Source organism: Stegastes partitus, unplaced genomic scaffold (assembly GCF_000690725.1).
Source record: "Stegastes partitus isolate 25-593 unplaced genomic scaffold, Stegastes_partitus-1.0.2 Scaffold419, whole genome shotgun sequence".
NCBI classification, from domain to species: Eukaryota; Metazoa; Chordata; class Actinopteri; family Pomacentridae; genus Stegastes; species Stegastes partitus.
The window spans coordinates 26,666-41,714 of NW_007578150.1; the positions used below are offsets into that span (position 1 = coordinate 26,666).

Genomic DNA, 15,049 nt, shown 5'->3' on the forward strand with positions numbered 1-15,049 from the left:
TATTTGTGACGCTGTGGACGTACGTGGTTTACAGAACTAATCTGGTCACGGATGTCTGGAGTCGTTTTGCGGGCTGTGATGTACAGAAACGGATCTGTGTATGAGGTGTTCAGCGTCCGTCTTGCTTTGCGGTAATTAAACTCGCTCCACACAGAAATAAACACTTTGGTTGCATAAACGTAATGATTGACGCATTTTTAGAAACTCAAAATTTTAGATTTTAGAAAACAGAACAAGGGTAATGGTTTGGAAACACAATTATTCTTCTACACTCTTTTTTCCCCAGATTTTCAAGCGATAAAATCAAATTTTAATCCTCCTTTTTTAGTGCAGGAACCCTGGAATCTGATTAAATTTAGCAAAAAATACCCACAACTTTCAGAATAAAGTGCTGTCACTCTTTCTTTTCCAACTAATTTAGCAAAATAAATCCACAAACAAGAAATCACTTCGCATTCATATGAGAAGGGTAAACAAACGTCACTTTAAATTGGACATAAAGTCCCTTTAACAGCAGTAAATCAAGATTAAAGCCACAAACTAGCTCAGCAGGTTTTAGAAGAATAAAAATGGAAACTTTTGGCAAAAGTACTTCCTAAAATAAAAAAGCAGAGACAAGCTAATTCAGATATAGTCTGCGGCTTTTCCAGAAAAAGGCAGCTGTGAATAAAAAGCCCTCAAACGTTCCATCTCCAGTCAATTAAAACCAAATTACACTTTGCTTAAAACATAATGATTAATGCATTTTTAGAAACTCTAAATTTTAGATTTTAGAAAACAGAACAACGGTCGCCATCTGGCACACAAATATTTTTCTACACTCAAAGGCTTTTCCAGATTTTCAAGCGAATAAAATCAAATTTCCTACTTTTTTTGTACTGCAGGAACCCTGGAATCTGAATAAATTGAGCAAAAAAAACCCACAACTTAAAAGAAAAAAGCGCTGTGTCAGTTTTTTTTTTAAAAACCTGAGAAAACAAGAGTAGAAAACTGCTCCAGTTCTGTCCAAATATTTTGTGTTTATGTTCGATATCATTCGTATTAATCCTTAAGAAATAAAGCTTTTGCATCCGTAAACGTTCATCAGTAGAGTCATGCTGCTGAGGAGGGTCACATACCTGGTGTTCTCGTCATAGAACTTGACCTTCCTCATCACAGACGTGTTGTACCAGTCGCTGAAGATGATGAGCGACAGGCCGTTGTCGATGTCCCTCCTCAGCTTGGTGATCTCTTCGGGGAAATACTCCTCCTCGCTGTCCACCATCAGCAGAGTGCCTGCAGGGACGCACATAATCCATTTAGTTGTTATCGTCTTCCGAGTAGAAAGACTCCACTGACCGCCCGCAGCTGCATTAGTCATGTTAGAGCAGAAAGCTTTGTGTGTTTTCGTGCGTTCGTACCGTACTGGCTGGCATCAAAGCATGTGATGGGAGCTCCCAGCACCTCCACAAAGTAGCCCATGCTCCTCAGGTGCTGGTACATGTCCCTGAAGTTGGTGTGGATGTGGTCCCCGTTCCTGGAAACAATAATCCACATTCACAGGCGTAAAGCTCAACAGATTTAGTGAAACAGGAAAAAAAAAAAAAAAGGTCGACTCTGGAGACACGCACCAGTCCAGCGGGTCGTTCTTCATGCGGAGGTTGTCTCGGGGAAAGTAGCCGGGTGGGTAGCGCAGGTTGTGGTACTGGTCCCACAGGACCCTCTTGCTGCGGGGCGGAGTCGGCACGATCTTCACCTTGATGGGCAGTTTGACCGTGGAGGTCAGCTCGCCTCCCACCTCCGACTGCAACGAGAGACGAGGAGAGTAGAGTCTTAAAACAAACTCTTACTGGAGAGGCTTTCTTAAAAGGTCTTTTGCTATAATTTAATACTATCCTTGTACCTTTCCTACCCTGCATTGGTTTTTATATAAATCTGTTGTTTCCTGCCTCTAAACTTAAAACATTTGCTGCTGATGTGAAGCACCTTGTCATGTGTTTTGAGAAGTGCAACATAAATTAAGTTTATTATTATATTATTATTATTATTATTATTATTACTACTACACATGCTACAAGCGCTACAACAGAGATTCCAGCCAGGATTGCTTGCACTTTACTACTGCAACGAGAAAGATAACAACAAAAATGTGATTTTATCAATAAATAAACTCATATGTTTGTGTTAGAGTATTTATCTCCAGTATCTAATAAGCCCTCGACAGCCTAAATGAGCTGCAACACATTAAAAAGCCGCCAGTGTGCTGCCACTGAAAGTAAATTAAGTATTAAGTAGGCTGATAAATTTAAATAAAAAAACAGCTGAAAGCAATAAATGAATGGTTTAAGTAGTTTATGGAGATGAAATGGTGAAGTAAAGGAACAGAAAAACTGTAGAAATAGTTAGCTAAACGTGATGGGTTTAGAAATAGTTAGCAAAAGTTAAATGGTAAATAGCAGAGACAGACCCTAGTGAGGATTAAGCAGTGTATAGATAAAGGATGGATGGCTGGATAGCAGAGGCAGTTAACCAAATGTAGTGGACAGAACAGTTAAATATTCACATCTAAGCAATTTACAATCAGCTGAAACAATGAGCTAACAGGTCGTGCATAAATAACTGAAATGGCAAGAAAAAAAAAAGTGAAAAAGCAAAATTTAAAGCATAAATAGCCCATATAAAGTCATATGACAACTGCTGCGATTATTACCTAAAACTAACAGTTAAAATAGTCAGCAAATAATACTTCATAAAGTTTGAATATATAAATGTATATTTATTATATTTTAATGTTTAGAATTTATAAACAGCCAAAATTAATTAGAAATTTGTTGAAATAAATAGCTAGAAGCAATGGATTTAAAAATGTACGTACGAAACGGCTGCAAAAGTTAACCAAAAATAATGTTTGAACTGCCAAAATATTTAACAAAAATTAATATATACACTGGATTGATTAGCTACAGGTAATGGATAAGCAGCTAAAATAGTAGCATAATTAATACAAGAGGTAAAAAAAACTACATTTAAGGCATAAATAATTCAAATTAGTTCAGAAACAGCTACACAAGCTAAATAAAAATAATGCACACAGCTAAAACTAACTTAGAAACTGTTGCAATAACTGGTTTAAACTAATGATTTTCAAATAATTTCAACTAATGAACAGCTGAAATAGTAATAATATACCAAAAATAACAGAAAAAACTGTTGAAATAAAACAGATTAATGGTAAAACAGTCAATAGAAACTTCGTGGTGTGACGTTAAACTGTATGAAAACATACTGTGAATATCAAACTGCACTGCTGCGTAATGTTACTAAATATATGCAGCTTGTGAAGTAAACACATCTGTTCGGGGTTTGGAGATGCATCAGATGAGTTGTGGCTCTACAAAAAGCTAAAGCAGCTTAAACTCTCCGGCGCTGCTGCTGCTGCGGCCACTCACATCGTTCTCTGCAGGCGACGCCACCGTGACCATCACGTGACCTTGAGCGATGCCTTCCCACGACGCCGCCTTCTTGGCCACGGAGATGGACACGGCCAGGTAACCGGCCCACGGCCACAGCACCGGCGAGTACGAGACGGCCACGTCGATGTGGTCGCCGTTCTGGGGGAGGTAAGGCTGCCAGATGGGCTGGACGGGAGAGAGAGAGAGAGCTTTAGTGGGCTGTCTAAAGAAAACATCGGGTCAGTCCTTCACTCCGCCTCTCAGAGCGCTTTAACACCAACGACTTCTCACCTTGTCCACGATCCGGCCGGTGACGCCCATGCCGTTGAGGATGGTCACGTTGACGATGGTGGGCATCCCTCCGTAGTAGATGGGCTGAGAGCAGTAAGGCCACATGTAGGGACACTCGGTCAGGTCGATGTAGCTCGGAGAGAGACTGGGAGGAGACGAGGACCAGTCAGAATAATACACGACTCTGGTTTAACAGTTCAGAATTCACACATTGTCCTGACAGTAGGGATGGAGAATAAGGGTCACACAAGAAGAAAACAGTGGTTAAGGGTTTGAATAATTGGCGAAAGGTAATAGGTGAAGAGCTGAAATTCTGGAATGAACAGATGAAATAGTTAATAGTAGAATAAGTTGGCAAACAGTAGAAATAGTTCAAATTGTCAGATAAACAGCTGAAGCAGTAAGTAAAGCCGAAAGAAGCAAAATTTAATGCATAAAAAGCTAAAAACAGCTCATTTGTAAACAGTTGCAGTTAATGGTTGAAACTGTTAGCTGAGAGCAGCAAGGCCACATGTTTGGACACTTGGTCAGGTCCATGTAGTTTGGAGAAAGACCGGGAGGAGACGAGGACAGATTAGAATAAAATCCAACTCTGTTTTTATAATTATTAATAGTGTTCTGCTACATGCAAGACACTAGAGATGCATGAACAAGGCTGCACTTTCAAGCTGTTCACAGATGTCATGGTTTCTCAGAAAGGTTTGGAGCTGAATAGAAACAACTTTTTCCACAGTTTTGGGCAGAAAAAGCAACTTGGACACGAGCCAGATGGAGAGACTTCCTCACACTTATTTCTTAATTAAATAATAAAGATAAATTCGAAGTTCCACGTTCTGTCATCTGCTATGAAATGATTTTGCCAGATGTTTTGTGTTTCTGATCCGTATTGATATGCTTTTTTTTTTCTTTTATCATCAAAAATACATAATTCCAGTAGAAGTTTGCATCCCAGTGTTTACAAAATAAATACAGGGCTACAAAGAAAACTCCAAAATACTGCGCAGGATTCCCTGAGTGCTAAAAGGAAAGCAGATATAGCTGTAGTGCATGAAGTGACTGTAGAAGAAAAACCCAAAAAATTACACATGCCAAAGAACAACAAAAACTACACAAGGTGGATCCAAGTGCATAAAAGAAACATGAGGAAACACCAAAAAAACAAAAAACAGAGAGAACAGAATACAAAGACGGAAAACTAATCAAGCTAAATCCAACAACATCCAGTCATGTCATCTCTTCATCAAAACAAAAACGCGTCATTTCTTTCCGTCCCTCCGAACTCGGTATAAACTCATTTATATAATACTTTTAGTCACAGATTGATGTATTAGCTGAACTCTGGTTTGCCTGAACGCAGACTGAGACGGATTGTTTTTATGGAAAACTCTCTTCAACTGTAATTGTGTCAGTCTGAGCCCGTCCTTTTCCTCCCAGGAGGCAGCGCTGTGACAACGCTGGACCGGTCGGGGTTATGTAACCATTAAGATGAAGATCAGAGATTTCTGCACACGCTTCTGCATCCCTGAACTAGAGATCCACGTACCTGGCCTGAGGTCTGTAGCTGTTGAGGATCTGGTAGGCTCGGATCAGGTCCAACTTCCCGTGGCCCTGCTCGAACATGTTGACGCCGGGCAGCCTGCGGGCCGAGGCGATCAGGGCCTGCTTCATGGAGGCCGGGTTCACCAGCTCCCGGTTCAGGACGGTGCTGGAGGACAACGAGGAGGGCAGGTTTTAGTGCATCTGTCAGGGGTGTCAGATTCCTCGGATTCAGATTGTTCTCCCGGGAGAAGGGCGAGGTGTCTCCCAGTCAACAAGGCCGGCAGGATGCTTAACCCGGCAACACGAGCCGACGGATGGGCTCGGTTACAGCGCCGCAACAACACGGCCTTTCACATGTCAAGACGGGATATTGACAGGCTGAGAATAACGGCGAGCATTAATCAGCGACACCCCTCCGTCCTCTCAGATACGTTTCACCGTCTGCTCATGTCGGATTTCAAAGCCGGAGGTGATTAAACCGTATCATAACAGACACTCACTCTGAGCTCATTTAGTTTCCAGTGAATCTCCAGGACGAGGTTTCTGGAGAACATCACTGTCGGCTGCCTACTTTTTCAACACTTGACATCAGAAGAGTTTCAGACTTTAGCAAGTGGGACGACCTAAAGTTCAGTCAGTTTGTTCTAAAAACCAGACAAGTGCAAGAATCCGCCCGGCTGACTGCTGCTCCACGGGAAGAAAGTGCATCATTACCAGCTACCCTGCCAACTCTGTGCTACAGCTGGGTGTTGAAGCAAAACACTTTTTGGGAACAGACGAAAATACACACAGAGCACTGAGCGTTGAATTAGAGTTTAATTAACCTTTAGGTCTACATTTTAGTATTTTAACAAACTTTTTACTCACCTGTTTGGGTTTAAACAGCACTTAAGCTTTGAAAAGTCTTGTTTATTTTGTAGAAATGGAAAAAGGTGTGAAGACTTCAGTTACTCTATGAAGCATGAAATCACCAATAACTGCAATGCAACTGCAATTTAACTTAAAAGCTAAAAACAATCCAAAAAGAATTAACACTGCTGATTGGAATTTAAGTCCTGTTTAAAGGGTTAATTCTGGTTTATTCCAACCTGGTTTTACTTCCCATTATTGTGGCTATAGTGGTTGTACAGGTTATGCTCAGTGTGCACTCTCAGAGTCTGTGTGAAGTCATGTGTGGATGAATATATCGATTAATAGGTCAGCCATCACTTTGCCCCTGGTGGAGATCGCTAATAAAGTTAGCAAAACAGTCAACCCAGGTGGCTAATTTATGTTTTTGCTCTCAGTTATAACAAAAAACATACATTTAAAGTCATTTACGTAAAAATTCTTATTTCCTCGAATCTCTACAATAGTTACATATCATATTTTAACAGCATGCGATAGAAGAAAATCTGTCATTCTTAATTAGGTTCCTTCATTAATAAAGATTACTGCAGGGGAGTACGTATGCTAGCAATAGGAGTAATGACATTTGAGCATCACAGGAAATCAACTCGATGATATTGAACAATTTGTCTCTTCTTCTTTCACATTCCATATTCTTTTACCTATTCTGTCACTAAGGTTGAGACCAGGGGTGGGCAATCCTGGTCCTGGAGGGCCACAATCCTGTATGTTTTAGATGTTTCCCTCTTCCAACACACCTAATTCAAATGATCAGCTCATCATCAAGCTCTGCAGAAGCCTGACAACGATCCTGATCATTTGAATCAGGTGTGTTGGAAGAGGGAAACATCTAAAACATGCAGGACTGTGGCCCTCGAGGACCAGGATTGCCCACCCCTGGTCTAGATGTTAAAGCATTATTAATTAGTTACTGTTTCCAAAACACTGTTTCAGGTTCATCTGTGGCTGTCGCGGTTAGCGTAGCGTTAGCCACCGTGAGAGCAGCTAGTTTACTGTTTGAGGCGTCGGTCCGTGACATTTCTGAGACCACAAACAGAGAGAGGCAGCTTCATGAGACTAAAGGGATCATGTTTAATTTATCTATAATCAGTTAATAAAAGTAAATAAATAAATACCGGCCCTGATTATCAGCCAAGTCCTGGTTCAAACCACAAACCATCTTAAAAATTGTGACCACAACAGCCCAAACTCAGCAAACTCTAGCATTTACTAACATGTGGCGGTACGTTGTCAGAGCTGTAATGTTATTCCATAAAATATGATCAGGCACTTCTTATGTTCTTTCTCTGAATGTTTTACTGACAGAAATTATCACTGCTGCTGCTGCTATGTGTATGTGCAGCAGTGTTCCCGCAAAGAAGGTAAACATAAAAAAAATAAGGTCAGACCACACACATCTGCGAACTCGACCTTCATTTTGATCTATGAAGTTTCATTTCGCACAGTTGCTATCATGTTGGTAAAACACTCACACACACAAACACCTGCCGAAAGACTGAAAACTGTGTTTGTGGTACAGTCGGTCTATTTAGGACACAGACTTGCAAGGTGAAAAACAACATAACGACTGGTAATGAATTGTTGTCTTTGGAGCAAAGCAGAGGAATCCGGTTTACGAAACTGACCTGGCCAGGAGCGTGACGGCGCCCGCCACCACCGGAGAAGCCACGCTGGTGCCGGACAGAGAGCGACATCCCTCCTTCATCCCCGAACCCCAAACGCCCGAACCGTAGGTGACGATATCAGGCTTCACTCTGCCGTAACCTCCCGGCAGCTCCTGCACAGAGATCGGACACAGATACTCAACATGAGATACAGATAGAGGGGCTGGAAAAGCAGCTCGAGATTGAAAAAGTATTCATTGTGCGACCAGTTTGACCTGTATAATCTGATACGCATGTAGAGCAGAAAGCAGCCTAAACATCGCTGACGTTGTTCCTGTAGTGACGCTGTGCTTTCTTTCTTTCTTGTGCATTTATAAACACACAGATCAGCATGTTTTCCCCCCACACGGCAGCGACAAAAGCCGTAATTCGAAATTCAAAATAGCTCTTACTCACGTCTGCGCCTCGTCGTGTCATTACGCCTACGCGGTGAAGTCAGAGAGGCTCCCAACTGTTTACAATACGAGCATCCCGCAAGACGTCGGGGTCGACTCTAAACGATGACTAACGCGCACATCAAAGCGAAGATGGAAAAAGAAAGCGACCGAGAAGAAAAGTAGGTTGGATTTTTTTTTTTTAAATGCTGGATGCAGGTTGGAAGCTGAGTGGGAGAGCGAGGCCTCTTCATGGCTGGCTGGCAGCGCTACACGGGGCAGAGAAGTCTTAATCAGATCCCAGAGCAGACGTCTGCTTTGGGCTACGACTGATAACAAACTCGGCGAGCTCTTGTGTGTGTGTGTGGATGTACAGTAAGCGGCTGATGGGATGCGGATGACGGATCAGGACCCTTACATTACGGTCAACAGGCGCGAAAAAGCAGAGGGCAGATCTCGGAGCCCTGTCTGGGTGACCGGTGTGTGTCGGAGTGTGTAATCCTGCAGCAACTCACCCAGGTGGTCATGCCTCTGGAGGAAAACCTGGCGATGTTGTCCTCGAAGTCGATGCCTCCCACTCCGATCACGTCCATCTGGTCCGCCGGGTTGTTCAGGGTGCTACGGGAGACAGTTTGAGACTTAACGATTGACGGTTCACTGTTCCACGTCAGCGTCACAACAACAACTTCCTCCTTCTAGTGATGTTTTGTAGCGATAAGAGAGTTATCGATGCTTTTGTTTAAAGTGCAGTCCCTTTCTCTGGAATGACTTCCTTTGCTGTATGATGCTAAACTGCCTTTTGTTGTTGTCTAACAATGATAATATAGATGTTTTCTGTTTTATTGGTCTGACGGGAGGTTATCTGGATAATAAAAGTGGTTAAATTTAGTGTAAGTGAGCATTCATGTGCAATTAAACAGAGGAAAAGAAAAGCTACATTCTATTACTGTTTGTATTTTTTATTATTATATTTATCGGAAATTTTGATCACCTACTTTTTTTTTAAGCTTTATTTATTTTATATTAATTTTATTCACTTTTACTCTTTATTTAGCTACATATTTCTTTTATTTATTTACTATTGTTATCATTTTAAGCCTTGTGTTTATGGTTTTCCTCCTGATTTTCTTTTGTTCCTCTTGTTCTTTCACTCACTCTCTACTTTTGTCATTTCATCTGGTGATGTCGCAGTAATTTGTTTTAAAAATCTTTCACCACGTTTGGACTGATCGGCCTTCTGTTGTTCAATATTCTCCCTGAGTTTCCTTCTTTTCTTTATTTTCCCCCCTTTCTGTGAAGTGCTTTGTGAACTCTGTTTTTCAAAAGGTGCCACATTAATAAAGTTATTATCATTAATAATACACCAAAATAGACCAATGGTGTGGTGAAACTAAATAAATGTAAACCGCTGCATTAAAGTAAAACGAAAGCTGTGTTTCTATGTAATTGTCAAGCACATATTAGATAACCGTGTTGCAAAAAATGAACTGTTTTGGAGCGAATGCTGTCGTCAGAAGGTGGCGCTATAGGCTACATTACACACAGCTGGAATAAACAAGTAGAAGACGCCGGAAACTAAACCTGGACTGTGGTTAAAATGGCCCATTTTGTCTTTTTTAAAACTTTCAGTACATTCTGCAGCTGCTGTTAGAAAGTACGCACCGTTTCCTGCAGTATGCAAACAATCGGGACATACGACTTCGTTATAATATTGCACCTTAAACTCTGAACACTTTCGGCACATCAAGCCTGTTTATAATTGCGCGAGACAATGTGATGTAACTGAGCAGAGGATTATGGGTGAAAATGTCCAGAAAAGCAGGCTGGCTTGCAAAATACTGCAAAATGTAGTCGGACATCTGGGTATTTTTGTCATTGGAATAAACTAAATCTCCTTCTGGATACTTAAACGCACCCCAGTTGTTCATCAGCCGCTAAAATACAACCTCAAAGAAGAAACGAGCAAAACTTTGAGGCTTCTACAAGAAAAAAATGGAGACAAAGGAGCTGTAATCATTCTTTATGTCAGCTGCTATTAATGCCGTCTAGAGACAAAAGTGTCAGAACTTATTAGGAAATTAACTCTTTCAAAAACAAACAACAACAAAAAAAGAGTTTAAAACCACATCAAGCAGCGATATTAAATGTTTTTGGATTCTGTTGTTTCCATTAACTTTTTCAAATGCCATCATTTAAAATGCAGATAAAAAAATAATGGAAACACTTTTCAATTAAAACGTTCACGCTAATGAGGAACCAGCGGAACATCGGTGGGAACTACTGAAAGTCCATTATGTTAAATCCTGTTTGTGAAGCACCGCGCAAATATGTAGAAGGGAGGGCAAACAGTGTAAGTGCTTTTAATGAAACACTAACACGTGCAAAGTAACGCTGCCACTGTGCTCTACTGCAACTGCATTATTAGCACAAGTGGAAAGGAGTCATAAAGTCAACAAACTCAGTGTGATGTGAATTACAGAGTAATATTTACCCAAATGCTGCAAACAATCACCACCCTGACTCACTGGACAGACCATGCCTGACCTCGAATTAAACTAAAGTATCTTTGTTGCAAAAAATTATGCGCAATCTCCCTTTAAGTGTCCTACAGAAAGCTTGTGTTAGCAGCAGCAGCCAATAGTTGCACATTTGGTGGTCTTACAATCATTATTCAACCATTTCCTGAAAGATGGTCACAGTTGGGATTACATGTTTTATCAAAAGTCCTTCTTCTGAAGCGTTAATGATGTTCGGAAGCTGCAGAGATAAACGTACCCATACAGAGGTCCATCGTTGCCGATAGCAGAAACCATGATCACTCTGTTAGCCGTCAGCTCCCAAACCTGTCGGTTCAATACAAACAGAGAAAAATACATTAAGAGGATGTTGGAGAAAACATGAAACCTTCCCACTGGGTTCCTGAATAGAGCGTTTCAATAGGACCAGTGTCTGAATAATACTTTGTCACAGGAGTCTCTCCTTGGCTGCTCTTTTCACACATTGCATTTTAATCTTAACAACAAGTTGATCCAGATTCCTGCTATTCAATACATAATTCACATTATGCTGCTGTATGCCTTCGGGCTGAGGATTTGTAACAACAAAAGCAGCAGAGGACATGTTGTTGAACTCCATTAGAAGGCAGGAAACACTTAAAGGAGCGTTTCCAGTTCATACGTCTGGTTTGTGCCGACAGCTGACCAGCTCATTGACACGCTGTGAAAAGGGCGTAACGTAAAAGGATCAAAGGGTTGTTCGACGAGAGCGTCAAAACATCAGCTCGATCGGGCTGTTTATCAACGGCCAGAGAGCATGCATCACCTTATCAACAAAGGGGTGATCCATGAAGTCGGGTCCGCCGATGCTGAGATTCAGGACGTCGATCTTCTTGAGGATGGCGTAGTTGAAAGCATCCAGGAACCACGAGGTGTACGAAACCTGGGAGGCGAGAAGAGACCAAAAAAAATAAACCTCACAGTCAGTTGGAACTAATTTGATTAGCTGCTGAGAAGGATTGCTTTGTGTAACTTTCAGAGCCTGTGTGTACCTGGTTGTTGGTGAAAACTCTGAAGATGTGCAGCTCTGAGTCGGGGGCGAAGCCTTGACACTCCCTCATGCTGGCTATGACTCCTGCTACAAACGTACCGTGACCCAGACCTGAAAACACACAGTCGATGAGCTGCGGCTGATCATACACACTGGCAGCGTTAAACCAGATATAAAGCAGAATTAAAGGCATTCAAAAACACACACACCATAACGTCTCACTACCTGAGATGTCTTTATTATTAACCATCTTGGTTTGTGTCGTCCATCACTGCAAACACTTCATAACTTCAATCATATCCATGTAATCAGTGCATGTAGACATTTACTCTAAAAGCTTTCCTGCTGAGCACATTACAGGCCGATACAACGAGATGTCACTTGATCTCACAAACCATCAACTGGGTTTATAATCCATTGCAGAACCACTGCTATTTTTGGAGACTTTCGAATGTTTTATTTCCTTATTTATCTTGTACATTTTCTTTATTATACCTATATTTTTAGTCTACTTGTACTTTTGGAATTGCTTCTTCTTCCTTCCCTCATCTGTATCTAGCAGCTGTAACATTTCTCCAGTGAGGGATCAATAAAGTTGATCTCATCTTAATAATAACTATACAAACAATGACTGGTTAAAAAGATTATAATTCTTTTTTGATTTTAGAACTTCTTTTTTTTTTTTACTGCACTTTATCTACTCAAATGGTCCATCCTGTGCTCAAAAAAATGGCATCAATTATTTGCTTGTTTTTAAGTACTAACATTAAAACACATACACAACTGCAAATATTTATTTTCTTAGTGGGGTTAAAAAAACAATTTTAAAACTCCAGAGCTCCGTTTCTGTGGTGCAACTTGTCAAACCTGCTCAATGACTTATTGAAGTTTAACAAAACTAACTTTCTTTTCATTTCAGTGACCACGTATTTCATGTTAAAAAGTATTCTACATGTTTGGTTTGGTATTACTGTGACATGAAGCTACACGGAGTTCAGAAAATATCACTGGTTGACTTCTTTATCAATTTTCTCGTTATTTGCTCAAAGACGGGACTATTCAGGAGATAATTTAAGCTACTTGTTCAATACTGCAGATTTTGAATCAGTGAGAAATGAGAGTAAATATTTCAGACTTTTATCTTGAACAGTTCCTGAGATATCGTCGTTCAAACATCGACTCACATTTCAACGCGTGAAAAAATGTAATCCAAGTGGGCTGACGGGCAATTTAAAAACAATAATAAATAACCTTATCTCTTATTTTAAATGTTCATAGTTTATGATTTTTTAAAAAAGGTTCTAAGTAAATCCGAGACAGTGGAGCAAAAGGCTGTCAAGACTTCAGTAACAGGAAGAAAAGTGTCAGACTTCGGAGGGTTAATATAAACTTTTATCAACAGCATGAGCATGTTCCTCCTCCTCACCGTCATCCAGCGTCTTCTCATTCGTCCAGTTGGTTCTTTCCTTCACGTTCTTAAAGTGCGGGTGTTTTTCACTCAGGCCGGTATCGAACACCGCCACCTTCACACCAGAGCCTGCACACACGACAATCCAGTTAAAGTAGCTTCCCTTACATTTTCTAAGATGTGTCAAAGCAGAGACAACGACGGCGAGTTTCCTACCGGTGTGTCCCATCTGCCAGAGGACGTCCGCCTGCAGGATCTGGGCGACGTGGCGAGGGATGGCCCTCAGCAGGCGCCGGCTGGAGTGGCGGCCGGTGGCGTGCCAGAAGCCCGAGCCGAGCGACAGGCTGGTTCGCCGGAAAGGACGGGACGATTGCCACGACTGCCACTTCTGAGTCCCGCGGGTGGCGTTGCAGGGTGCGGCTGGTTCAGGTGCTGCGGAGGCAAAACGACAAGAAACTTAAAGCAGAACTAAAATCCTTCATGTATTATTACTGATAAATCCATCTTTCATTCACACGTCCCGTCTGCTGCTTCGGCCCCTCCAGCAGACGCCGCAATCATCTTATTAAACTAATCACGCTCATCATGTCTCCCTTCTTTCTTCTGTCCCATTAGCCGCGACGTGAAGCTGATCACAGCAGACTCATTTAAGCCAATCACTTGGACAGACCAAATGATCGCTCGGTCATTAGCAAGCACGAGCAGAAGCCTGCGAGCCTTTTGTAATGCCTTTAAAGCAGGAACCGAGCTCAGGGGTGAAGTCTCGTCTCTTATCTTTCCTTCTAATGAATCGCCGGACGAGGGATCTGATTCTGTGGCTCGTGCAACACAAACCCACTCAGATACTCCACATCAAAACCAGGCTCATGTCTTATCCAGAGAAATCTGCATTCGCGGGAGTAAAGAAAGCCACTTTACAGACACTGACTGCTAGAAAACCGAAGTCTTTTCAATATGACACACAATCTTCGGCTGTATTCGATCACTTCGGTGCTGTTCTGGAAAGCTGCTGCTCTCTAATGCATTCTGAATAAACTTCTCAGTTAATCAACTACCCACCTGGCTACTCATTGAGCTAAACATGGAAGTGCTTCTTCCGCATCATTTCCATTGACTTCCTCAGAAATCTCAGGTTCACTTTTAAAATTACGGACTTTAAGGTTGCTAGTTGACAGAACAATGGGCGAAACTGTGACGCTTTTCCTTTAAAGTCCCTCTCTGGTAACTGATTTAACCCCTAAAGGCTCATTTTTGTGCATCAAAGGTACATATCTAGAAGTTTTTTTTTCCCATTAAAATTATCACTTGCTACCTAAATCCCTGCTTCTTTCTCCACTCGAGCACACCAGCTCACCCACGACTCTGCTCAGACATGTAAAGCTGCTCTACACTTCACAATGGACAGTTGTAATATTCAAGTAAAGCATGTTTAAACCAGAAACTGACTCAGAGGAAGAACGATGATGCAGAAAGTCCCACTATGCAAACTAACAGGATTAGTTCTACTGGTTTGTCACATATGGAACCCTGGAGGTCTGAATCTGGGTTTTTTAAGCCTGTGCGCTGCAGTTTTAAGGTGGAAATGCTCATCCATGGAGCTGAATGCTTATTTCATTAATGATAGCACATTAAAAAAAACACCCTGTGGACACGCCTGTGAAGATTCTCCATCATCCAGGTCATGGTTATTCTCTTAGATTCATCGTCGCAACTGGACTTGCTCGAGTTCCTTGAAGACGTTTCCCCTCTCATCCAAGAGGCTTCATCAGCTCTAACTGACTGAACCCCACTGTGGCAGGGGGAGCACTAACGACTCACATAACGAGGGGGAGGAGTAACAACGCCCAGTTGAAACCGAAACTGAGGTGTTAAGGCTCCTTGAGGATA

General features: G+C 41.6%; 1 protein-coding gene across 1 annotated transcript in view; it reads right to left on the reverse strand.

Moving 5' to 3' along the window:
* The window catches only part of mbtps1 (membrane-bound transcription factor peptidase, site 1), a 41,665-nt gene that overhangs the window by 14,443 nt on the left and 12,173 nt on the right, over positions 1 to 15,049 (reverse strand). Inside the window, exons 4-16 of the mRNA XM_008285844.1 lie at positions 13,379 to 13,594; positions 13,181 to 13,291; positions 11,756 to 11,865; positions 11,530 to 11,646; positions 10,984 to 11,051; positions 8,724 to 8,826; positions 7,796 to 7,947; positions 5,266 to 5,427; positions 3,723 to 3,867; positions 3,429 to 3,617; positions 1,611 to 1,783; positions 1,401 to 1,516; positions 1,119 to 1,275 (exon numbers count right to left, since the gene is read on the reverse strand). Coding sequence (XP_008284066.1) covers positions 1,119 to 1,275; positions 1,401 to 1,516; positions 1,611 to 1,783; positions 3,429 to 3,617; positions 3,723 to 3,867; positions 5,266 to 5,427; positions 7,796 to 7,947; positions 8,724 to 8,826; positions 10,984 to 11,051; positions 11,530 to 11,646; positions 11,756 to 11,865; positions 13,181 to 13,291; positions 13,379 to 13,594 — 1,819 coding nt within the window. The remainder of the gene's footprint in view (positions 1 to 1,118; positions 1,276 to 1,400; positions 1,517 to 1,610; positions 1,784 to 3,428; positions 3,618 to 3,722; positions 3,868 to 5,265; positions 5,428 to 7,795; positions 7,948 to 8,723; positions 8,827 to 10,983; positions 11,052 to 11,529; positions 11,647 to 11,755; positions 11,866 to 13,180; positions 13,292 to 13,378; positions 13,595 to 15,049) is intronic.